The 26840-nt window shown below is 46.2% G+C and overlaps 1 protein-coding gene across 2 annotated transcripts in view; it reads left to right on the top strand.

Annotated features, from left to right (window-relative positions):
- MBTD1 (mbt domain containing 1) overlaps nucleotides 1-26840 on the top strand; it is a 696883-nt gene that overhangs the window by 541581 nt on the left and 128462 nt on the right. Inside the window, exon 16 of one of the 2 annotated variants that reach the window (XM_085617152.1) lies at nucleotides 22335-22523. The exons of the other annotated variant lie outside the window; for it this stretch is intronic. Coding sequence (XP_085473278.1) covers nucleotides 22335-22523 — 189 coding nt within the window. The remainder of the gene's footprint in view (nucleotides 1-22334; nucleotides 22524-26840) is intronic. 2 annotated transcript variants of the gene reach the window in all.

Genomic DNA, 26840 nt, shown 5'->3' with positions numbered 1-26840 from the left:
CCATTTCCCAAGTTCGTTTCTTTAACAAAAAACTAAAAATCTTATCACCAGAAGTGGCCATCTCAGCTTGTTGATCTCTTTGGAAGCACCTTAGTTGTGTGGTTGTAGTAAAGGATGTGACCACCAACAACACAACCTAGCCTCATCTTCCTCTTTCCCTGCTACTTCCAACCTGCTCTGATACCCCCTTAAGTCTCCTTTGGCCAGCAGGAGGCTAAATTCATTTTTACATACTCTACTGGCGTACAGTTACCTTGGACCAGTGAGTTTTGCAGGTTGTTAGTTAAGATTACGCCCTCCCCTTTCTGTCAGCATCACCCTCCAGTTCTTTCTCTTTTGACTCCGACATCAGCAGAGCATGCCTCTATCCTTACCGAAGGTTAAGTCATTGCTATCCAAAGGGGCAATAGCTAGATGCCCCGAGAAGGAGAGGGACAAAAACTGCTGTTCTCATTACTTTGTGATGCCCAGGAAAGATGTGGACTCAGACCAGTTTTGACTCTTTGGTTCTTCAACACCTTCTTGTGTAAGTAAAACTGAAGCTGCTCACTCTAGCCCAGATCCTCTCTACTCTAGGCTGTAGGAGTTGAATTGTGTCCTCTTGGATTTGTACTCCCATGCACCTATTGTGCATTTGTATAATAGTTTCCCCTGCTTCTTTGTGGGAAAAGAACACTTCCAGTCCTACTCTTCGGCTTCATTTCAGCACCAGCACCAGTACAAAGATGATTGTGGTGGTAGCGGCACATCTTCGCAGGTTGAGTGGGGTGGCTGTATTCCTGTACCTTCCTTGACGACTAGCTGGGAACTTCAGTTGTGGATGAAGGACCCCAACATGACATGTGAAAGGTTGTGTTCGAGGCATGTGAGCTGTAGATCATATGCTGTGCATAGCCTGCCATCTAGTGTTGAGTCTGGATGTTTGCACTTCGTTTTTGTTCGAAGAAGTCTTTTCCAGTCACCAGGTAGGTGTCTCCTCCTTTCGGTGATAGTGTGCATGGGCATCGACTCTATTGTTTGATATTTTTTTCCACCATTGAGTTTGAATGTGAGTTGCTGCGCAACGGTTCGGCATAGTTTCTCTGGTTCCCTTCGACGCGCAATCCACTACCCTCGGCGGTATTGTTTCTCGATCGTGTTTCCCATTCTCCGTGTATCGTCTCGAACCTAGACTCTTTAATCGGAAAACTCGTGGAGGGTCGTTGGGCCTAACCGCGCCGGGCTCGCTAGCACTCGATGGAACGGACTCCATTCAAACTCTGTCTCGGGTGTCGCGCCACTTTTCCGCACACCAACCTGCATGAAGAGCAATCTCTGTTTGTCCTAGGAACACGACGTGAAAGACTGCGACGAGTGCCAGTTGTTTCGATCAAAGAAGACGCTTTGTGATCGTCGGGCTTGACATCACAAGATGCAACACCAAGGCGGCTCAGTACCGGACATCTTCAGCAAAGCTTCCGACAAGAACAAACACACCCTCAAGGAGCTGAGGAAGAGGAACATGTCTTTTGAGGCCGACTCCGACATGGAAGAAGAGGAGCAGGTTACACTGGGTCAGCGTACCGTGAGTACAGAAACCCCCTTACCCCAACAACCAAAACTGAAAAAGGCTCCGGTTCTTCCTCTGCCCGCGGGCCAAGGTTGGCACCTAGAAAATGTTTCGAGCACCGCGCCCGTGGGTCCGGTGCCGAAACATAAAGAAAAGCCCTCGCGCTCGAGTCGGTCCCATGCCGGCACCAAGCCAAAATCCTCAACGCCGTAATCCAAGCACATCCATGTTCCACCTTTGTCAAAGCCTAAATCTTCGGTGCCGAAGAGTGTGGAGCCGAAACATTTGATGACAGAAACTGCAAATAAAGATAAGAAGACTCCGACAAAAGAGTCTCGGTCTGATGTTCCACCTTCGGATCCCAAACAGAAAGAACTGGTTATTAACTGATACTGGACATATTCATGGCAAATTGCCTGAAAAAAGGAAATTGGCCCATTAGGATGAGCATCACCCCTGAAGAAAAGGAATGTGAGTTAAAACCCATCACTACCTTATGTGCCACCTCCTTCACCTACTAATCCTCAACTACTCATTACACCCACTAATTCCCCACCACCACTATCACCTGACCCACAGGAGGAAGGGAATGGGGATGGAGATGAGGATAGGCCACAAGACGTTGACCCATGGGAGGATTACGATACTGATCCACACACAGACACTTGTGGTCTCTAATGCTCGTAAGAGAGTGAACTCACAGACCACAGGTGAGGCCCCTCTTCCTCATAAGGAGTCCAAGTTAATTGATGCCTCTGGTAAAAGGGTATCCTCACAGGCAGCTAATCACTGGCGCATTGCCAATGCTCAGGCTTTGCTAGCCAGATATGATAGGGCTCATTGTGATGAGCTGGAAAAACGTATGCAATTTCTGCCTGATGAGCACAAATCTAAAGTAAATGATCTGATCCAAGAGGGAAAACTTATCACCAATACCTTCATCAAGTGCGCATTAGATGCAGCAGACTCAGCAGCACGCGCAGTAAACACCAGCGTATTGCTACGCAAACACGCATGGTTGAGAATTTCAGGTTTCAAACCTGAGGTACAGGCCTTCATTCTCAATCAGCCCTTTGATAAGGAACATCTCTTTGGTCCAGCAGTTGACCCCTCGCTGAAAAAAATGAAAAAAGTCACTGAGGTCGCAAAGCCCATGGGTGCTTTACAATTACCTACTAATAGGGGTTCCTTTTGCCGCTCCTTTTTCTGGGGTAGCTCCAAAAATGTTACCACAGAAAATCCCTCCCCCTCCTACAAGGGCAACAACCAATTACCCTCATCAAGAGGATATTTTAGAGGATGTTTTAGAGGAAACAATGGTAAGTGAAGAGGCAGAGGCAACTCCAAATGCACTTCCCCCGCTAACAAACATTGACTTCCTTTAACTACCCCCCTGATCATTCCACTCCTGTTGGGGACGTCTCTCTCAATTTCTGCCTGTCTGGAACAACATCACCTCAGACAAATGGGCTTTATGAATTATCCAAGATGGTTAATGCCTGGAACTTACAGACACTCCCCCAAACATTCTTCCAAGATTACATGCAATGTCACAGGAACATCTTAAACTTCTTAAAAAAAAAAAAAAAAGTTATCTCTCTGTCAGCAAAAGGAGTAATAGAGCTAGTACCAATAAAACATCAAGGGACCGGGGTATACTCCCTGTACTTCTTAATTCCCAAGAAGGACGGCTCTCTCAGGCCTATATTAGACCTCAGAGAACTGTCAAGAATTCCTGTCATACAAGGGAAACACGCCCTTATGTAAACAGGAGAGCTGTTACATAACTCAAGGGAAACACGCCCTTATGTAAACAGGAGAGCTGTTACATAACTCAAGGGAAACACGCCCTTATGTAAACAGGAGAGCTGTTACATAACTCAAGGAAAACACGCCCTATAAAGGGAGGAACCGGGAGGTACAAGGCTGTCGGATATTGTGTTTACACCGACGTACCTGCTTCGTGAAGAGCAGTGTTCCGGAGTGGTGCTCCAGTAAGGCTAGAACGGAGGTAGGTCGAGTCGTTACTCCCTGGGCCGTGTCTTGCCCCATCGTCACCTGTGAAGGACCCGGAAGCTCTACCGGTCAACCATTGAGCTTCGCTTTTTGACTCGGCTGAGTCCAAGCGCAGTGGCGCTTTTGCTGGTTGGAGTCGTAACTCCCAGCCCGACCAGAGACACAGGGACTGCCAGCTGTAACGCACACCAGGAGGTGTTTGCCGCGTTACAGACTCGGAAGTCCACAGGATCGATCGAGCGGCTGCTCTCGGTTCAGTCTTCTTGCTTGTGATTGGGGTATCGGTGACGCATCACCAGGAGGTGACTCCGCGTCCCGGTGCAGTCTGAGGAAGAGGTTGAGCGGCTGCTCCCTTCAGGTAGAGACCCCGGCTGGGTGTTTCCCTGACTCCTCGATTCTCCCCAACACTCTTCGTGCCCCTCACAGCCTACCGATTGGCATTGTCGGCCATTTCATTTCTGCCCTCTGTTGGCATACGCCGGGATCGGCGTATATGCAGAGGACGGTTAGGACCATCCGTGCTGTGGGCTGGTAACGTACTTAGCCTGGAGGATTCCAGTGACTATAACTTTTGTTTGTTCTTTGTATTTTATTTGCCTTCATTAAAAGAACTAACCCTTCACAAGTGGTTGCGTCCTCATTGTCGTGTCTGTTAAACGATCCTGAGACGTTCAGGGCGTTACAAGAACTAAATATATACATTCAATCGGATCACTTTCACTTGGTCACTCTCCAAAAAGTTCTTCTGCTCCTTCAACAAAAAGACTTTCTGTCCACTCTGGACTTAAAGGACGCCTATTTTTATATCCCAATACATCTTGCTCATCGCAAATACTTAAGGTTTGTAGTAGCAGGACAGCATTGTCAGTTCAGGGTGCTCCCTTTCGGAGTAACTACCACACCTAGAGTTTTCACCAAGTGTTTATCAGTAGTCGTAGCTCACCTTTGAAGCCAACACATTCACGGCTTCCCATACCTGGACGACTGGCTCATAAAGCCAGCTCGCAAAAAAGCTGTCTCCATCACACTCTCAAAACAGTGCAGTTGCTCCACGATCTTGTATTCACAGTTAACCTGTCCAAGTCTCATCTACAGCCATTCAACACACAGGCGTTTCTGGGTGCCATAATAGATACACAAAAGGCTTTTGCCTACCCCAATCCGGCCTGAATCCACAACATGCAGACTCTGCTCTGCCAGTTTCAGCCTCTTCACTCTTTGCAAGCTCAAGTGTTCATGCAGCTACTATGGATGATGGCGTCTTGCTTACTAATAGTCCCTTATGCAAGACTTCACATGCATCCCCTTCAAGAGTGCTTAGCACATCAGTGGAACCAGGCTCAGGCTCTGTTATCAGATCTAGTGTTGGTGGACGGCTGCACCCATCACTCTCTGCAGTGGTGGAAGGCATAAAACCTTTCAAAAGGGCTGTCCTTCATCGACCCGGTTCCACAGATAGTGGAGCCTGCAGAAAAAGAAGCTTCACATAAACCATCTGCAGCTGCCAGCAATTTTTCTAGCACTCAAAACGTTTCAAGTTCATCTAGTAAGCAAAGTTGTCCTGATCCATACAGACAACATGACAGCAATATACCACATACAAAAACATGGGGGACACACACTCTTCAGCTGTCAAAAACTAGCACAGACCACCTGGAGATGGGCTATACATCACAGAATGTTTCTCCTGGCAGAACACCTTCCAGGAGTAAACAATCAGATTGCAGATCTGCTCAGTCGTAAAAAAAAAAACAGATCCACGAATGGGAAGTCCACCCTCAAGTTCCCCTCCCATTCTTTCAAATGTGGGGCTTTCCAGGCATAGATCTATTTGCCACAAACCTAAACACAAAATGCTCAAACTTCGCATCCAGACATCCACACCCATTATCCAAGGGCAATGCACTATGGATGAATTGGTCAGGGATATTTGCCTATGCTTTTCCGCCTCCTACCCATTCCATTAGTGGCTCGGAAGCTCAGACAGGCGTCCTTGACATTAATCCTAGTTGCTCCCATCTGCAGCGTTCCACTTTAGCGTATTCTTCCACACGCTTACATCTTGCTGCAATAGCTCCATACCTACAGAACAGACAACATCTCTCTCTTTTTAGAGTGCCTGTCATCAAAGCATTTATGGAGGGACTTAAAAGAATAATCCCTCCAAGACTTCCACCTGCTCCAATGTGGAATTTTAACTTTGTCCTCACCAGGCTAATGGGTCCACCCTTTGAACCATTTCATAGATGTGAAATACAATTTCTTACTTGGAAGGTAGCTTTCCTCATAGCTATCACATCTCTGAGGAGAGTGGGTGAGCTTCAGGCACTAACCATAGGATAACCATTCTTACAAATACACCAAAACAAAGTGGTTCTGCGGACCAACCCTACATTTCTACCAAAGGTCATTTCTGCCTTTCATATCAACCAATCTGTTAAGTTGCCTGTGTTTTTCGCTCAACCAGATTCTGTATCAGAATGTGCTTTACACACTTTAGATGTGAAAAGAGCTATTTACTATATAGAAAGGACAAAACCTTTCCGCAAAACAAAACAACTACTTGTTGCTTTTGCTCCACCACATAAAGGCAATCCTATATCAAAATCAGACATTGCAAGGTGGATAGTCAAGTGCATTCAAATATGCTATGCAAAAGTAAAAAGAAATTTAACAATTCCTCCTAGAGTGCATTCCACATGCAAACAAGGGGCTTTTATGGCATTCTTAGAAAATATACCCATAGATATCTGCAAAGCAGCAACCTGGTCTACACCTCACACATTCACAGAACACTATTGTGTAGATGTGTTAGCAAGACAGCAAGCTAGTGTGGGCCAAGAGGTTTTACGTACACTATTTCAGACCATTGCAACTGCTACAGGCTATCCACCGATTTGGGAAATAACTGCTGTTTAGTCTTTGCGCAGCATGTGATCTACAGCTCACATGCTTCGAAAAATAAAACTGTTGCAGTTATATGTGCTGAGACACCTCCGGGTATTTGTGTGCTTTATAAGTTCTAAAATAAATAAATAAATAATAAATCTTACTTAGATACATATATACATGGACATCTCCTACTACTCTAACTAATTTCATTATCACCCTCTGCGGCAAACAATCTACCAATGGAGTCGATGCCCATGCGCATATCACCGAAAGGAGGAGTCCCCTACCTCATAACTTGAAAAGACTTCTTCAAACAAAGTGCAAAAATCCGGACCCAACACTAGATGGCAGGCTATGCACAGCATGCTACTCTACAGCTCTACATGCCAAGAACAGATGCATACTGGGTAAGTACCATTTTCCTTTCTCTACACCATGCAGAGATCACGGTGGTGACGAATGCATCAGCTTTGGGACTCCACCTGGACAACGTGGCAAACAGACACCTTTGGTCTCTAGCCGGTATCTGATCTCAAACTGCTTGCCATCTGTTTGACTCTTAAGGAATTTTTAGCTTATATCAAAGGCTGCCCTGGTCAAGTGCTGATGGATATCAGGACTTACATGTGGTGTTGCAACAAACATGGCAGTGTGAGGTCACAGGAACAGTGCTAGGCGCAACTGAGACTGACGCACTGGTTGGACCTTCAGGGGATTCCAATGACTGTCAACCATCTGGCAGGATCCCTAAACTCCAGAGTAGATGAGTTCAGCAGACTCCATCTGGTTAACCACAAATGGCTTCTACACCTGGAAATAGTTCCAGGCATATTTTCCCAGTAGGGCATTCCTTGGGAAGATCTCTTTGCTATGAAGAGAACGCTCAGTGTCATAACTTTTGTGCTCTAGAATACCGCCTCTGCTGCTGCTTCCCCAGGTTCTAAAGATCAAAGGGAACTTGCCTTAGCTCACCCTGATAACCCCAGATAGGCTCGGGGCCTGGTAATCTAACATGCTGAGTCTGAGCATCTTCTACTGCTGTCTCTACCTCTTCAAGACAACCTGTTCTCTCAACAACACGGTGGTATTCTACACCCAAACCTCCATAACCAAACCTAATGCATGATTGAGTGCAACTAGCTGTGTTGTTTTTTTTCCATCCTGCTGAAGTGGTACACCTTCTTTTCTCACACTAGCTCTGACAAAAAAATTGATAACTGTAACTGCTTAATAGACATGTAGACACCACATAGGCCATACTGGCCAGGCTGTCGTATGAGGGCCCATGATTCTTTGATGAGATCCTCTGCTTGTTACCATTTCTCCCCCAAATTCTCCACGCCACCAAGTGCATCAGTCCTCCCTCTATAAGAGGACGGATTCTCCCTCTTAGATCTCTCAAAAGACCCCTGCTTTGGGTGGGGAGTGGAGCACAGTGGCAGGGAAGAGGAAATTCGGAAAGTTCCAGAAGATTCTGAAACCTAGCTAGCGTTGTCCACCTGGTATTATCAAAATCAGTGTGCCCCCTGTCTTCTGACTCATCCTGTACAGCAGTGAGGCATAATACAAATGAACACTTTTAACTGCAGATCTCTCACTTTTAGAATATCCCTAGGTGGCAGACTGGATCCGGTGATTTTTCTTTGCAGTGCTCCTGCACACCATATGGTGATATCAGCTCTGTGGTAACTCAGTTCTGCCCCAGAAGTGAGCAGAAGTGAGACTGGTTTAGAGGCCAGCTGAGACACTAGAATTGCAGTTGCCTACCATTGAGGTGAAAACAGACTTTCTGACTGGCATATTCTCAAACCAGGACCCACTTCATCTGAGCCATTACTGCCATCTAATGAAACCCTTACTATTGCATTTATTTCTTTATTGCATCTACTTGATATAAACCATGTTCATGTGCAGCAGTCATTGCCCTGTGACTCTGTAACATAAACTAGCTCCCGGTGACCCAGACATTCTAACTAAACAATATACTCCAGAGAGCCTTATTGTTCAGGACTTAATAAGTAAGGTTTATCCAAATTGTTTTCTGACCAGTCCCCTGGATAGGGACTTCTCAAGCATTGAGGCTTTCATAAAGAGAATGTTTTCATCCACTACGCATAATGTGACATTGGCAGCAAGATCTTGCCTTGAAACGACTGACTGCATTGGTAGAGATATTGGCACTAGTGTTGTGCTCAGAAGATACACCTGGATGAGGTCAACAGGGTTTTCTGGTGAAATGCAAGCATCTACAATGGATACAACCTCAGACTGATCTAGACTCTTCGGGGAAATAGCTCCTTCGGCTCTAAAGCGATTCAAAGACAGTCACTCAACAGGATGATCCCTAGCCAATTTCCCCACCAGTTCACAAGATTGAGATGGTATCCCAAGGGGTGGAATAGAGGCAACACCAACTCTCCCTACCAGTTGTACTGCATCCAGCTCAGTCATTCTGAGAACTGGACATGGCATCAGCAGCAATCCTACTAACTAGCAGGGACAGCATTCTTTCAATTCATCCTTCCCTGAACAACGGTTACCAGGCCACTTTAGTTTTCCCGAATCGACAATACCAGCTGGTATGAGGCAGGACTCTGCATTTTCACCCCAGCTTATGATCCAACACATCAGAACATCGGTTTTACAGATTGTTCAAACGGGTTACATGCTAGCTGTTTTTTTCCCCACCCCAACTTGCTCCTATATTAGAGCTAATTTTAGAGAAGCTCTCTGCAATCCTGATGTTGGAGAATGATCTTTTACTCTCCAAGGGTGCCATTGATCAAATACTGAATGCCGAGAAAGGGGAAGTCCTGTTTGTTCTACTTCCTGCAAAAGGATGAGGGCCTTAGGCCTATTTTGGAGCTATGCTTTCTGCTATAGGACACATTCAAATGCTCTCACTAGCTGAGATGATTGATTGTGTTCTTGGATGTGTATTTCCATTCACCTGTCTTGCAGTCCCACAAGCACCACTGATGCAGTCATTAAAAAGCACAACACATTGTTATTGGAATACTATGTGAATCTCTCTTTGAGTGTGTGACAACATCTGGCTTCATCTGGAGTATAGAAATTGGCACACACAAGTTTTCCTGAACTCATTTTATAGGCAGAATAATCAAGGCAGCAGAGTTGCTCCAACCGTGCAGTGTTTATCCCACATGGTATGAAGGGCATTTCTGTGCGTGGAGTAATTCACTAATTTATGTTTAAGTTCAGACAGGAAGTCCTCTGCTAGTTGCATCTTTTTTCTCAGAGAATCTTGTGCACTCCCACAGTAGTATGAATGCAATGACCCCTAGTTACTACTTTGAAGTCTTACCATTCAACTAAAAAGGAAGAAGCCTATCCGTCATGTTCTTCAAAGTAGTATGTATAATAGTCTCCTCCCAGGTTCCACTGAGTATGTGCCCACCTAGCAAGTTGCACTGATAGTTTTCTCAGGAAGTCCGCTTGATCCATGTAGGGGGCAAAGAGGTTCCGCAGCCGCACGAGTTCCCCATTCAATTTACTTTCAACTAAAACATATCATCCTTCCTGTCCCACACTACGAGGAGTGACCCAAAGGGCACTCCCTCTATCACCTATATGAGGGTGCACTTAGAATCAGAAGAATAATTGGGGAAAATAATGTCACCCCTCCAACGTTTCTGAAGTCTAGCCCCTTTCACCAATTGTTTATGGGACTCCCGAAGTTAAAGCTATGTGATTCCCCCTATGTGTAATTAGTGAGTGAATTTTGTATCGCTATTTTGTGGTGTGTGCTCTGTGTAAGTAAAAAAAACGTATATGGCCCCGCCATGAGTGTTATGTAGTAGGTAATTGTCCCTAGGATTAAACCTAACCTGTTCACTGGGATATTGAGGAAATGGACACTGCCGGCTTGTGGGCCTGTATACCAATTATGCCTGGATTAGCAAAAACAGCACCAAGGATAAAAGGGCAGCAGGCAAACTGCCCACCACCCAACACCTCTAGGTAACCTAGTCAACAATGTGTTATGTTATTTTAATTTGTAATGCGGGCGAATCATCACTGGAGGGGTATCTCGGCACAGCAACAGATCAGAGGCAAGCGATGGTAGTATAATTAAAACCGTGTAGTCTTAAGTGTTTTTCTAAAATGAAGGTGATCTGAGCATATACGAATGTGGAGAGGTAAGACATTCCAATATAGAGGGGCTAGGTAAGAGGTTGACCTGTCCCCTGATCAGGACTTTTTGACCTCTGGAACCATTGAGAGAGACTTATCCCTAGATCTAAGGAGTTGGGAAGTATGATAGTAAGTTATCTTCGAGGCTAAGTAGCTGGTACCCTTTCCTGTCGGGGCTTTGTGGGTAAGGCAACACATTTTAAAAACAATTCTCTTTTGGAATGGTAACCAGTGAAGTGAACACAGGAGGGGAGTCGAGGCAGCTCTAGGTGGAAGATTACAGATGAGATGAGCTGCAGTATTCTGAACAACTTGTAGTTTTGTCAGCAGCATCTCATTAGCAGAGTCCGTTAGGGCACTGCCATAGTCCAATCGGCCCACAACAAGAGCCTGAGCCACCGCTTTCCTCGCAGTAAGTGGAAAGGCTCTTCTCAACAAGCACATGAATAGAAAGCAGGAGCCTGATCTTTCATAGAAAGGGGTTGGTCAAGCCAGACTCCCAGATTCTTAACCATATGTTTGGGCGTAGGCACTGTGCTGAGTTCAGAAGGCCACCAATCAGAGGTCCATAACGGTTCAGCCTTGCCTAACGGCATAATCTCGGTTTTACAGGTGTTCATCTGGAGACAATTCTCTGACATCCAGGCAACAATTGCTGTCATTCCAGCAGAATAGCTTTCTTTTGCTTTGGTCCAATCTTTATCAATGGAGATTAAAATCTGTGTATTGTCCATGAATGATATTTTAAAGCCAAATGCTTTTGCTGTCTTGGTGAGAGGTGCAGCATATATGTTAAACAACAAGGGACTGAGGCAGGAGCCCTGGGGCACCCCCTCATCCAACACCAAAGAGCGTGACTTGAATTAACCCAAAAGTTATTGGCTGGGACAGTCACCAAGCCAGTTTACCACTGTCAAGTATATACCAGTCTTCTGCAGTCTACTGAGTAATTTAGGATGAGACACAGTATCAAATGCTGGGGACAAGTTCAGCAGCACCAACATGGATGGTAGGTTAGTGTCTAGTCAACATTTGAAATGATCAGTAACTTCTATTATAGCTGTCTCGGTACTGTGTGATGTTCTGAACCCAGATTGGAATGGGTTCAGAATCTAGGTGACCTCTGTGTGGTGTCTCTAATGCAACTGACGTTATCCAAGGTGGCTGCCCAGTTGTTCCAGTGCAATTACTGTAATCAAAGCCATGTGGACTGTTTAAAGTGAAGGAGCCTGCAAGGCGGTCTGGGATGTCATCAAAGCATACAAAGTCAAAGCATAGGGCAAAGAAAATAGTCTTTGTTAAATGCGTTTGACATTGTGCTCATAATGCGCATGCCAGTCATGGCAGCACAGAAGGCTGAAAGCATAGCAGTGAGCATATGTTAGATCAACCCTTATAAGATTATAGTGAGAGCGAGTGTAAAGATGAGCCATCATAATGTCAATTGTAATGGTGTATGGCCATAAGACAGCCTTGGCCCTTGCTGATACCTAATACAGCATTGACCTCTTTGAGGTTATCAGCTTTCTGAAGAGTCGCTTTGAGAAGAGTTTCTGAACAAATCAGAAATGCTTGCAATGAGGACGTTTTGGCGTCTCTGGTTAGACGTAGCAACCTCAGCTCGGTCCCTGGTTGTGGACACCGCAACCTCTACTGCCTTGGGCCTGTTGTATTGATGGATTTGCATCAAGGCTTAGCTGCCACTCAGAGGTCTTCTTGGGTCCTTTGCGTCCAAGCTTGTTCGTCTGTTGCTTCCATTTTTGAGATGTATCCACCTGTGATGAAGTCCCCGGTCGTTCAGCTAAAAAGAGTTGCGTCTTGTTGGAATTTTAAGCTTGTCAGGGAAAAGTGATGAGTGTTTAGATCCATCTCTCTGAGGTTATGCCTCAGTCCTATAAAAGAGGCTCTCAGGTGCTGCCCTGCTAAGGGATAGTCGGGGATGACTAAGGTAGTTGTCCATTTCCAGTCAAGTCGCCTGCATTGCTGCCCAGAGGATTTAGTCTCTCTCTTTGAAATGTAGTAAATTAGCAACAAGGGGTCTCGGATTGGAAACTACCCCCCACCCTTCTTCCTCCACCCGCCCCCCCCCCCCAATGTCATGAGTCCTCTCGAAGGAGAAGGAAGATAAGGTTATTGGGGAGGGTGCCCAAAAACTGTTTATTCAACTTTCTAGCAATTCAACAATGAGCTGCCCTTCCAAGCCTCCGGGCATGCCAATTAATCTAATGTTGCTGTGCCAAGCACAGCCTAATACATCTTCTGCTCTTCTGTCCAGGATGTGTACCTGTTCTGTTAAGTCGTTAAGCAATTGTTGTTTTTTCCTAACATTTGTATTGGTTTATAACAAAAGACAAAGCGTAAACAAATCCATTAGACCTGATAAGTAGAAATGGACAAAACAAAGCATATCTGAAAGAGACTATTAGTTATAGATTCCTCACCTTAGAATTACCCCAGGCGTCAGACTGGATCCGTAGAACTTTTCTTCAGCAGTACCCCTGCGTGTCAGTAGGTAGCGTCAGTCGACTCCGCTTTCGTCGTTGGGGTCGTGATCGCCGTAATGACATTGCGGTATCTACTTAGACGCCGCCCCTGTGTGCTGACCTCAGTTCTTTCTTTTTCCACGCCAGCCAGCGCAGTTCCGGAGAGAGCGGTACCTCGGGTCACTTTTTGACTCTCTTTTTGTGACTTTTTGTCAACATCTTCTCGAGTCTTCGACTCCTGGTGCACCGGGATGTCATCTCAATGGACAGACTTCAAGCCTTTTAGCTCCTGCCACAAGCTGATTTCGGTGACGGACCCCCATCTCGTGTGCCTCTGGTGCCTGGAGCGCGACCACGACCCGAAGTCATGCTCCGACTGCTTTGCGGGAGTGGTCACGAAGGCTTCTGGAGACCCGGTAGTTGGCTCCGCGCCGCTCGAAGTCCCGGTCGAGAGGGAGGTCGTGGGACCAGTCGCGAAGCCATCACTACCACTCCTCATCGAACTCTTAGTCTACGGTAAGTCAAAGCACAAGAAGAAGTCAAAGAAGCATCGTCGCTCTTTGTGTTCTCCCTGGCTGACGCGACGCAGGATGTGGAAGTTAGTCGCCTGGCTCCGCCCGCAGAGCCTGTTGGGTCGGCTCTGAGCCTCGCTCCCTATACGGGAGCCGAAGCGACCCCTGCCCAACTTCGTAGCTTTTACGAAGCCCTCCATTCCATCTTTGGGCAGCCTGACTCCGCCGGCGTGCCTTCGGTCCCTGCGGACTCGTCTGGGGGTTCTAGGCCTTTGATGCTGGCGGCTCCGGCACTGCAGAGCCCCCAGGGATCCAGGCCTGGATCCGGATCGGCGCCAGTCGACCTCACAACACCTCCCCCGGCGCCGAATCCAATGTCGACACCTCCGCTCCCTCCGACTCCGGTTGTGTCCCCAACCGACATCGACCCCAGCCTCCCCCTCGACGTGGACACAGAGCCACACCGGCGTCGACCGACGTCGAGACCAGCGTCGCCCGGAATTGTTGTACCCCTGTTCTCCCCTGGTGTTCCCTATCGCCCTGAGTGGCTGCCAGAGGAGGGTGAGGAGGACTGGGAGGGGCCTGTGGACCCTCTAGCAGACCAGTTAGAAGAACCGGACTGGACAGAGGAGTTGGGTGAGGCCCGTGGTCTGGACACCTCTCCAGACCTTGGCATGCTATTTCCCCCTACCGTGGCTACAGAGGAGGATGCATCATACGCAGTGGTGTTGCGTTGAGGCCTTAAACCTTTAGCTTCCTATGGTGGTCAGTACTAACCTCCAGACCGAGGTGCTTCAACCGGCAGCGGCCTCTTCGCAGCCACTGCTGCCGTTCAATGAGGCCCTCACAGACATCCTTTTGGGCACCTGGACCAAGCCCAACACAGGGGCTCCTGTGGGCTGAATGATTGCCCGATGTCACCGCCGGGCCCCATGCGACCCATTTTCCTCTCCCAACACCCCACCCCCGAGAGCTTGGTGGTCCAAGCCTCGACTTCCAAGGCCACATTTCCTACTGCTCCACCTGGGGAATCCAAGAAGCTGGATCATCTTGGGAAGATAATGATTTCTTCCTCCAGCTTAGGACTGCAGTCGGTGAACACCGCATGTCTCTTGGGCTGTTACTACCATTTGGTGTGGAACACGGTCACGCAGGTGCTGCCACAGTGCCCGGAGGAGGCCAGGGCTGTGCTCTCTCGTGCAGTTGCCGAAAGGAGAGATGCAGTGAAGTTCGCCATACGATGTGGACTGGACACCACCAACTCGCTCGGCAGGACGATTTCAACATCAGTAGCCCGGAGATGCTACGCCTGGCTGAGGTCCACTGGCTTTTCGGATGATGTCGAAGCTACGCTTTTGGACATGCCCTTTGATGGCCATCGCTTGTTTGGCGACAAAGCAGACAACGCGCTTGGGTACTTTAAGGACTCCAGGGCTACGGCTCTTTCGTGGCCACAGAAGGAGTGCCCCGCCAGAGCCACAGGCCTGCCCATGCTGTCCAGCCTCTGCGCGGCCGGGGACGTGGGACCCATTGTCATGGGTCTGGGGGCCAGCGGGCGGGTCAGTTCAGCAGCGCTCCCTTTGCAGCAGCCTCCAAGCTCTCCTAGTCCGACCTTTCAGGGCCACCATTCGCCAGTGGGTGGCAGGATTCGCCATCACCTCCCCCACTGGCTCAACATCACGTCGGACAGGTGGGTTTTGCAGATAGTCCAAAGGGGCTACTCCCTTTCCCATGAGACTACACCTCCATCCATGCCACCTCAATTCCATCGCGTGTCGGAGAATCACTTGGCCCTTCTCCACCAGGAAGTTATGGCTCTCTTGGCTAAGGGAGTCATCGAGCGAGTTCCTGCCCCAGAAGTGGGTTGTGGTTATCATTCCCAGTACTTTCTGGTGCCCAAGAAGGACAAGGGCTTGCATCCTATCTTGAATCTCAGGAACGTCAACCTCTTCCTCCCGAAGGAGAGGTTCAAAATGTTGACATTGTCTCAGGTCTTGTCTGCTCTCGATCCTGGAGACTGGATGGTACCGTTGGACTTGCTGAATGCTTATTTTCACATCCCCGTCCTGTCGGCCCAAAGGCGTTACCTACGGTTCACGGTAGGCCACGAGCTCTTTAAGTTTACAGTGCTCCCCATTGGCCTTACCAGCGCCCCTCGGGTGTTCACAAAAGTGATGGCGGTGGTCGCAGCTCATCTGCGCAGATCAGGGGTTCCAGTCTTCCCCTATCTCGACGATTGGCTGTTGAAGGCGGGCTCGCCCCGCCTGTTGTCTCCCACCTCCAGACTACGGCCAACATCCTGCATTCTCTAGGGTTCACCATCAAAGTGCCAAATTGACCCCCGATTCCCTCCCAGAAGCTCCTTTTCATCAGAGCCATTCTGGACACATGATTCCGATCTTTCAGCCTCTATCCTGGGTTTCGGTCAGAATGACCTTGCGGCCACTGGGCCTCTTGGCCTCCTGCATCCTGCTGGTTGACTATGCCAGGTGGTATGTGCGGGCTCTGCAGTGGGACCTGAAGTTCCAGTGGGCACAGAATCTGGGAAATATTTCCGATTGCGTCCATATCTCGGAGGTCACTGCACACCAATTGCAGTGGTGGCTAACGAACCAGGATTGGGTCAGCGGCAGGTCCCTCTCCCTGCCCCGACCGGAGTTCACAGTGGTGACAGATGCATCAATTCTGGGGTGGGGCCGCCACATGGGGGAGGTGAAGATTAGAGGCCTCTGGTCTCCGGCGGAGTCCGGACTCCACATCAACCTTCTGGAGCTCCGGGCGATACGTCTTGCACTGAAGGCATTCCTTCCTTCTGTGAAAGGAAAAGTAGTGCAGGTGTTCACAGAAAACACTACCGCTATGCGGTACTGCAACAAACGGGGCGGGGTATACCCCATGTCAGGAGGCACTTCGTCTCTGGAAGTGGCCAGAACATTAGGGCATGTCCCTGGTGGTTCAACATCTTTCAGGTTCTCTGAACACCAGGGCGGATGAACTTAGCCGCCGGCGCATGATGGATCACAATTGGCGTCTTCACTCAGAGGTAGTGCAAGGTCTCTTTCAGCAGTGGGGAGAGCCTTGATTAGATTGATTCGCCACCAAAGAGAATGCGCAATATCAGCAGTTCTGCACGTTGGAATTTCCAAGGCGGCACTCGCTAGGTGACGCTTTTCGTTGCGAGTGGAGTTGCGGTCTTCTATATGCCTTTCCGCCTATATCACTTCTGCCCAGAGTGCTGAATAAGATCAAGCGCGACCGGGCCTAAGTCATTCTTGTGGCTCCGGATTGGGCACGAAGAGTCTGGTATCCCGAGCTCTTGCACATGGCCATCGATCGTCCGACCAGACTGTCCCTTCGGGAGGATCTTCTGTTGCAGCAGCAGGGGACGGTCCTCCATCCGAACCTGTCCATCCTCCACCTCCTTGTGTGGAGATTGAGCTGCAACAGTTGACAGCTTTCGGCCTTCCTCACGAAGTCTGTAACGTTATCTTGGCAGCCAGGCGTCCCTCCACCAAAACAGTAAACGCCTGTAGATGGAACAAATTTGTGGCATGGTGCCCAGCAAAGGCTGTGGACCCCCTCTCTACCCCTCTTTCAGAGATTCTCCTCTATATTCTTTACTTGGCCCTGCAGGGCTCTGCTCGGGGCACTCTCAAGGGCTATTTTTTGGCCATTTCGGCCTTTCTTCGCCTTCCAGATTAACCTTCTCTTTTCAAGTCCCCAATTGTAATCGTTTCCTTAAGGGCATTACTCACTTGTTTCCTCCTATTCCTTTTGTAATGCCCCAGTGGGACTTGAACCCGGTTTCGACGTACCTCATGTGTGCTCCTTTTCGAGCCACTACATAGCTGTCCTCTCAGACTTTTGACACCCAAAACTGCCTTTTTGTTTGCCATCCCCTCTGCTTGCAGGGTGAGTGAGCTTCAGGCTCTTTCTTCCAAACCTCCTTTCCTGACTGTTGATCTGGACAAGGTTGTCCTTTGCACTAATGGTTACCTCTTTCCACGTAGGACAGACCATCAGTTTGCCCACCTTCTTCCTGCCCCCGTATCCTTCGAAAGAGGAGGAGAGGATCCACTGTCTGGATCCAAAACGTGCAATTTCCTTCTATCTGGATCGCACAAAGCAATTCTGGGTGGATGACCAGCTCTTTGTTGGCTATGTGGGCGCCAAGAAAGGTCGGGCCTTCGAAAAGCGGACCATCTCTCTGGTCGTTTTGAGCATCAGAATTTGTTATTCCTTAGCGAAATAGGAACCTCCAGTGGGCCTGCACGCTCATTCCACCAGGGCGATAGCAGCCACTACTGCTTTGGGGCATAGAGTTCCCCTTCATGACATCTGCAAGGCAGCGACGTGAGCTTCATTGCACACATTCACCAAACATTACTGCCTATACAGCCAAGTCCGAAGAGATGGCAGCTTTGGCCGTTCAGTTCTCCAGGACTTTCTGGTGTGAACTTAGTTCGCAGACCCACCTGCGTGGTTAGTGTTTCTGGGGTATCTATTCTAAGGTGAGGAATCCATAACTAATAGTCTATTTCAGATGAACAAGTTACTTACCTTTGGTAACAATAGATCTGGAAGAGACGTATATTAGTTATGGATTCCTCTCCGCCCCACCCATCCTCCCCGTTCTGCGAACTGACTTCTAGGGTAAGGGACTCCCTTTCAGGGCCCTAGTTTTGTGCACCAGTGATCAGTGTTTTGCAGGGCTCTGCCCTTCTAGCGTGGAATGTCGTGTAAAGAACTGACGTCAGAGTGCCGGGGCGGCTTCTAAGTAGATAACGCGACGTCATTCCGGCGATGACGACGCCAACAACGGACGCAGAGTCGACCAATGCCACCTACTGACCCACAGGGGTACTGCTGAAGAAAAATTCTCCTGATCCTGTCTGACGCCTGGGGGTAATTATAAGGTGAGGAATCCCTAACCGATATATTTCTTTTACAGATTTATCGTACCGAAGGTAAGTAACTTGTTCAACTAGTTTGTTTATCTCCGTTCTAAGCATGTGTTACAATTATGACATCTACATTCCCCATCTACATCATATTTAGATTAGTTGAAAGTCTTTGACATTTGACAGTCAACATTGTGCATTCTGAGGGTTAGGCACGGTTCAGTCAGGAAACACTATTCAACCCATCTCATTCATCCACCCCAAATTCTAGCATGTTTCTGTTGACAGCCCTGACCTTAGTCTTGAAGCTGCTGTTGTAGTTGAGACATCTGAGGTTTCAGCTTCTGCATTGTGCTTTCCAAATCAGACATCCTCTCTCTGCCAATTTATTCTAGTTCTCTCGCAAGAGACCCACATCGCTGGCTACAACGTCATTTTTTGTCGAGAGATCGAGAGAGAGAGAGAGAGATCGAGAGAGAGAGAGAGATCGAGAGAGAGAGAGAGATCGAGAGAGAGAGAGATCGAGAGAGAGATCGAGAGAGAGAGAGATCGAGAGAGAGAGAGATCGAGAGAGAGAGAGATCGAGAGAGAGAGAGATCGAGAGAGAGAGAGAGAGAGAGAGAGAGAGACAGACAGACAGACAGACAGACAGACAGACAGAGACAGACACTGACTCTAGTCATTGCCATTGCCACCAAGATGGCATTACTTTCATTAGTACCGATCTTCGCTCTCCGGGTGGAACACTGATGTTTCGCTATTTCAGTGGTAGGGGAATCCATAATCTACATAGTCTGGTTGTAAGCGGAGTACTGGGATATCACCTTAGCTGTTTTAAGTCCCCAACATTCCAGCAGCAGCTGATGTTAACATATGGTGGAGTCATGGTAATATGAGCTGCTAACCATGGAGGGCAGGAAGACCGTGAATCTGATGCAATAAGATAACAAGCAGACCCAATGCTTGTGGCTGGCCCCATCTGAGTCTTCAGTTGCTCCAAGTGTAATGCTCCATGACAAGGGGAGGAGTAAATTGGCAGTGTTGCCCAAGTCAAGTGGCCACTCCCCGATTGAGTCTCTGGCATCTGCCTGCTGGCAGTGGGTCCACAGTCTGAAATATTCCTCATAGGCTCTCTGCTGCTGTGCCCCAAATGGTACTGCCAGTATTGCAGCATAGCTCATAAGGCAACCGGCAGCCCAGTTCACTATAGTCCTTCAAGTAGCAGGTAAGCTGCAGCCGTCCAAGAGGCCTGCTGAATTAATGGCCTTCACTTGTAGTAAATTGCATACTGTTTGCTCTACCGACTCCAGCTCGTGCTCCAAATCAACGCACTCTTCTGCAGCACTGGATGCAGCCTATGATGGCTTAGGGTACAGGAGGCAAGCATATTGACGAAGCACTGGGCTGGACACTAGTCTAGATTGCGTTCGCCATCACGTCTACCTATGTTTGGCTGACCGGAAACCTATTGCTCAAGCCTTGCCTGTACTTGCATATATTGGATCTCAGTAGAATTTGAGATGAAACCCCTCAATGTTTTGCAGAACCCAGGTATCTTTTGATATTCCGGTTTGCAAACATCATTCACCTTCCCCTAACAAGTGTCTTATGTGCACCCGTGCTCACCTGTAAAAGCTTCTGCCTCTTATCTGTGACCTCCTATACCTGGCATAAATCACCCAAGCCAAACCCTCAAGGAGCTGGATGAAGTGAACAGCCTCTTGTCTTGCCACTATTTATATCCTATCCTTCCCACCCGGGAATCTTTTAACAAAGAATCCTCAGCTAGCCATAAAACCCCTTCCTTGACCAGACATGGCAAAATCATTGTACCCTAACACCTTACTTAAGAGGAACTGATCCTTTTCTGTGGCTGTATATTTTTCACAAACCTTGACGTGGTCTTAATAAAAGAAACACCAAATGAAGAGGCCCCTCGCCACCACTTCTGCCATTGTCACTGCAAATTTCCTGTTTAGGGTCACCTCCAGATGGAGCCCTTTGTACTCTTCAGTGGACAAGACAGTCACATTACCTAGAGGGCATACATCTGCCCCTCCTGCCAAAACATCTATGTTTCCAGTCTCATCATTGTCTTTTGCCATGTCGCAATCCCTTGATAGTGGGCTAATCACAATGAAAAACTGGCCTTGACTTGTTCTCCATGCTGTCACCCTCTTTTCTTTAATCTCCAGCAATTTGGAAATGAAAATGAGAATTGTAGCATCTCCCTCCTTTGTCTTTTGTACAGTGCCTTCAATATCAGGATATGGGCATTACACCTTCAGTCTTTTGCAAATGTTCGTTTATAATGGTGCACTCAATTTGTTATCCAGCTATCTTGCCACACTTGGGGAGAGTTCCCATTCCGAAGATTGTCAAAAAAGCTGCTAGTGTCTTCTCTTGCAACTTAATCCATTTGGCTCAGCGTGAACAAATCTCACTGTGATTCTGTCTCTGTCTACTTCTTGTTTTGCAGCGGCTTAATCATGACTCTTTCCAGTATTATCATCTGTGCCATAATCCATGTATTGTCTCCACTTAGTTGGAGTGTCTGTTTTAGCATATGTGCCCTGATTATATGTGCAGAACTCTAATCTTAATCCTGCCTCAAAGGTCTCTGCTTGTTTACCCTACCACGAAGGCTCAAAGAGCAAAGCATCTCTACAAGCTGACTATTCAGTGCCACATAAATGGGTGCCAGGACCTGCTATCCTGCAGTGTGAACAGTTTCATCCACAGATTCTCTCCGAGTGGGCCATGCACAGCAATGAGCATTGGGACCTTCCCTCACTTTAGGGTGTTCAAATGTATCTCTTAGTGCTAAGCTCTCCCTGCAGTGTCTCTCTGGCAGCTTTGCGCCGTGTGCCGATTAAATAGGTGGTGGCTGCAGCAGTCTACAGCTTGGCGCATTTAGCATGCATTCTGCGTATACTAGACAAGCAGGGTGGCAAGTGCTCTCCTTCTGTTCATGGGTTGCCAGACAAGCCTCCTTATCAATGGCCAGTTCTTATCAGCTGGTAGAGGCAGACAGACCTCTCTTGCTTGGCGGCCATTGTACAGCTCTACTAGAGGATTGCTCTATTTGTTGAAAAGTGTCTTTATACACTCCTGTACCTAATGAAACAAGCCAATTAACAAAATAATACTTACTTAACAATAGACATCTAAAAGTACAGAACTAGTTCCCCAATTGAGAAGTGAAGGAACGCTATTACTTTTCTTTAAGGTGAGCATCAAATAAGATGTGAAGAAAGTCTAAAAGGAAGTGATGTGGGTTGTATCTAGACAAATTATAAGTTGAAGTCTGTGGTTTGTTTGTACAGCTTATTGGTCAGTTTTAGTTGTGTCATTTTATATTTAGGTTTTTACCGCAGACAATATCATGTGGCTTGTTGTACCGTAAGAGAGACTACCTTCCAAGTAAGTATCTGGTTTGTTCATTTCGCTAAGTGTGAGTCTATGAATATTTGTCTATGGACCACTGGAAGGAAAAGTCTTTCATGGACGCTATTTTAAGATCTTAAAATATTTCACCATCCTAGAAAAATCTCGACATTGGAATTGAAAAGATTTTTTTTTTAAATGTACATTAGCATTTTTTTGCTTACTGAAGTTCCCAATTCATATTTTAATTTAATCTGGAATTCCCATTTTAAAAATTCAGCGGAAAACTTTTTACCATGATTTTACATTAGATAATTTAATGTATTTGTCCATAAAACAAATTATTTATTGATACCCAATTGCAACTCAGTATTTTGATTATTATGCTGCAACTTGCATGTATAAGTAAAACCTTACCATAGTTTGGCTTAATGTTTAGAGAGGAAGATTCCTGTTGAGAAGAAGCCTATCAGTTTGATGAGCCTGCCTATGACGGGCAGCTTACGGAGGAGCTTCTCTGGTGATGAAGAGTTGACTCCTCCTTATCGAACCCTTCCAACACAGACAGTCTCTGAGGCCTTCCAGCCTCCCAGCACTAGCAGGGAGTTCAGTCCCAACCTCCACACAGGTAATTAGTTTAATAAAGGTGACTCGGAGATACTACAAAATGAGTCAGTTTGTAGGTGTGGTATAAAAAAAATCTGGTCTTGCTGACAGATTTAGCTAAGTCACAGGTATTTGCTGTTTCTGTTTTGGATAGAGAGAAAGGTGTTGACAGTATTTCTATTTGACATGCAACTTCCGATTTTCCTTGCAGGTTTATAACATTTCACTTATTCTATTTTGGGTTTAAAACCCAACATTTTCTCCTTACATCACTTCAGCATTGTTTACCTCTAGCCCATTACCATCCAATATTAAGCACCCTTTCCTCCATCCATGGTGCTCCCTATTTAGTCAGCAACATATCTTTTATAGAGGCATACGATGTTGGGCTGTCCCCAGATGTATTTTTTTCGTATGATTTTTCTTCTTTTAAATTAAGTTTTCTCTAAGTGAGTGCTAATGATGTCAGGACTTCAAAGATACCATGCTCCAGCAGACATGTATATCTGCCCACCTTCTCATTGCAAAGTCTAAATATTAGGCCCTCAATTCTAACTTAATGTTGAATTTAGTCATTTTTTCTCCTTGTAGTTGAAACATTTTTACTTTTTGACTGGACTTTTTTTCTGTAGACATTGTAACATTTAAATTTTTGATATATTTTTGCTTAAGCTTTGATTTATCTATGAGTAACTGATGCATGACATTTGAAAGCTATTCTGTAATGTGGAAGAGGTAGTTAAATATCGGTACAATAGTTGAATATTGTCAAATTCTCAAGACAGGTGTACTGGTACTCTTCTTTTGTCTGTGGTGGATGGGTATCAACCTCCCAGCTTAAGTAAAGACAGGGTGAGACAGACCTGTAGTAATTCCCCTTCCACTGAGAAGCTAATGGAGATTTCTCAGATCTAAAATCCGTTGATTCAAACGTGTTGTGGGCATCTCATCAGGCCCGACATTATGGTACCAGTTCTGCAAGGATATAAGATTAGAAGAAAGGACCTGCCAAACTGAGTTGGGGAAGATGAGTGGTTATATTTCGCTCCTACCTTACCATGGTCACATTGTTCTGCCCTCTCTTCATACTATCTGAGACTTTTTTCTTTAGTTGGAGATATTCGCCAACATTTCTATTGCTGGCCTTTTTTTTTTTTACCCGTGTCAGGCCACAAAGTTGATACAGCTGTCCCTGAGTTAATTCTCCAATTGTTCTCAAATACTCCAGTTTCTAGGTAATTGTTGACTTCAGTATCGGGATGTAGGCTGTAGACAGCGCAGGCACCATCTCCCTTTTAGATTTTTTGTATTCTCTTGGCCTCCCTCAGCTAATCGTCTCTCCTAAACATGAAGTGGGTCTTTTTACGCCTTTGACTTTCCTGTTCATACTCCCTTATACTTACTTCTGTGAAACTGTATCATTGTATTTTGAGGATAAGACACTCAACTTACATTGCGCATTCAATGGTGCTGCTATTGCATTAAAGAAAACTAGGGAACAAACCGTGGTCTCCCAGAGTTCTCCAGCTATCCTCTCGCAGTTTTCTATCTAGTGCTTGATGCAGGCATAGTGCATTCTTGTACAATTAAATCTGGATCTCCTAATAATCCAGGTCTCACAAACATCTTTGGCTTGGTTATGGCTATGGATGATTTCGCACAAGTGCTACAATACCAATGTAATGTATCTCTGGCCTATGCCTCGCAACCCCCTCTCTGTAAAGAAGCCACAGTAGTTCTCTTGTGAAGACACCATTGGCAGATCCCACAGCCCTAAGTAACTCTCGTCCACTGCTTTCTTTTGCTTCAGAGAATCTGGAAAGAGGGACGAAAGGTCAGCTCTCCTCCTAATAGAAAATAACAATATTCTAGGTTCTATTCAAGCTGGATTCCACCCCCTCCACAGTACTGAGATGGCTGTGCTGCCTTCACAGATAGCAATCAGATGATAATATGTAGAGGACACAGTGCTGCACTTGTGCTGTTGTACCTTAGCACTGTATTTGACACTGGATCAAATTCCACAATCTGTGGGAATCTGCGACAAGGTACTCTCCTGGATCTCTTCCTTCCTAGAACACCTTACCCACTCTGTCCTGTTGACCCCTTGTTATTACTTTATTGCTTGAGGGACTTGGTATGATATGCATTGTTAGGATACCCTCTCATCCAGAATCTTTTTAATATCCATCTCACTGTTCTGGCTAACCTCATGTGCCGCTTCAGTTTTTGTCCTATTTGGATAATGCACAGATTTGAATCTCCTATGCCTATCAGTCATCTGCCTCTGCCAACAATTTCTATGCATGCTTGTTTGCTTAGCCTTCTGGGCAAAAAAAACCTTCTCAAGTTGAATGGGGGGTGGACACGAGCTGCTGCCATTTCGCCGGGGTTATTTCACCGTATCCATTTATAGGTGGTTTTCCGCAACTGCTTATCTCCTTCTCAGTAAAAAACTTGGAATCATCCCGGATGTCACTGACTTTTGTGAAACAATCAACATCTTGTAATCTTCTTGCTTTTATTATCTATGTATGTTACTAAAATAACACTGCCACTTTCTCCAGATTCTCTTTGGTTTGTGTTTCAATCAGTACTTCTATCATGTACTGCCTATTTCAGTTCACTGTACATCCGTCTTCCGAAAATGCTCCTACAATGTTTACAAATTCTCCAGGATTGGATCTTTCATAGATTTACTGGATTGAATTATTCTAAGTCATTGAAGTGGGAGTCCCGCAGTATAACTGGACAGCAGTGTAGTGTTACACATAGCCTAGACAGGCTAGAAAACAGTTACTTCTGTATTTTATCCACATCATCCAAAAAGAACCAAACTCCTGCTGATCAGGCCACATCACCCTATAGAAAACTCTCCTCAAAGGCTCCCTTCTCTCAGATGTTTTACAGCACATCGTGTGACGGGCGTTTCCCTGAGCTCTGCTTAGCTTATCTAGATTTTACTCCTTCAGATAGTGTCTTTTGGTAATATATATATCTTATCTTCAAAAATACCATCTATTTAAGAGATTTTACTATCCAAGATGTCATGGTCTGCCAAAAAGGAACTATTCCGACTTTTTGAACATGTTTTAAGAAGAGACTCCCTTCTGCATATCCTCACAAGGAAAGTATCTACTGTCTTCACCCCTCCCATCAGTTAAAGGAATGCAAATTCTGTCATACCTTTACTTCTATAATCTTGCATTATAGTGAGGGAAGGCTACTACTATGGCTTCAGAAGCTTAAAGCCAAAGGCATCCCAGTTTCCGAGGAAGAATAGGATTCTTCAATATAAAGGTCAGAAGGTCACCTACCTCAGGAACCACATAAAAAGGCTTTCAAAAAGCCCCATCATAGGTCACCAAAAGAGCATAGACCATGTGCTGAGCACTCTCACAAACATAAAAAGAGGATGCTTCCTCAAAGTCAAAATCTGAGCCTACTACACCTTCTCCCAAGTTGGCTTTACTATTTAAAAAGCGTTCTTCAGTGCCATCTACGGAGAAATCCGTCACGCACCAACAACAAAGTAACTGTCTACAAAAACATAATTGATAACTGCATCGTTCACTGTAACATCTACGACAACCTCAACTACGATGATGATGCCATTAACTGCAAGTTTGATGGAAAAAATTGTTGATGACTACGTGGATGACAGGAACAATAACGCCTTAGATTATGTTGTCTAAGACATCGTCAACAAGGAATAAAATGCTTTCAGAAACACTCTTATTACTACCTGAGCATACCTCCCCTACTAAGGTGTCACCGCTTCCATCAAGTAATTTACTGGATGAAGATGATTCAGATGAGGACGACGTGCCATTTGGAACTGCTCATAGCCCTTCTGAAATAAATGTAAAATATCAGGAGAAGGAGGAAGGTAAGGAACCTTTTGTGGAGGAATATCATACAGAATAATATGCTGATTGACCCATTCAATAATATGGATCAATACTACGCTTATATTCATCAACAACCTCAAAAAGAGATGGTGCATGTGCCAAGGGGTTTAGTTCATGACTTAAAGCTCATGTTTGATGACTATTGTAAGAGGATTCTAGAGCCTACAAAGTAAACATCATCTACATAACCTCTACGGTCCCCACAATGTCCTTATTTCCAACCGCCTACACCGCAGATGCCTAATAATTTACATAGGAAGTGTATACCTAAGAGAACACCAGGGTCAAGTTAAGTAATCCCACAAGCAGATATGTCTTCTGAGGAAAAAAGAGAAGAAGTTGAGGTCCCGAATAATTAGAATGTATCTAATGAATGGAATGACTACTTAATTCCAGTTCCATCGCCACCTGGTCCACAAACTGTGGAT

The sequence above is a fragment of the Triturus cristatus genome, chromosome 7, assembly GCF_964204655.1.
Source record: "Triturus cristatus chromosome 7, aTriCri1.1, whole genome shotgun sequence".
Taxonomy (NCBI): Eukaryota; Metazoa; Chordata; class Amphibia; order Caudata; family Salamandridae; genus Triturus; species Triturus cristatus.
Note: the sequence above shows the minus strand (reverse complement) of the source record. Positions and strands in the feature narration are given on the sequence as shown.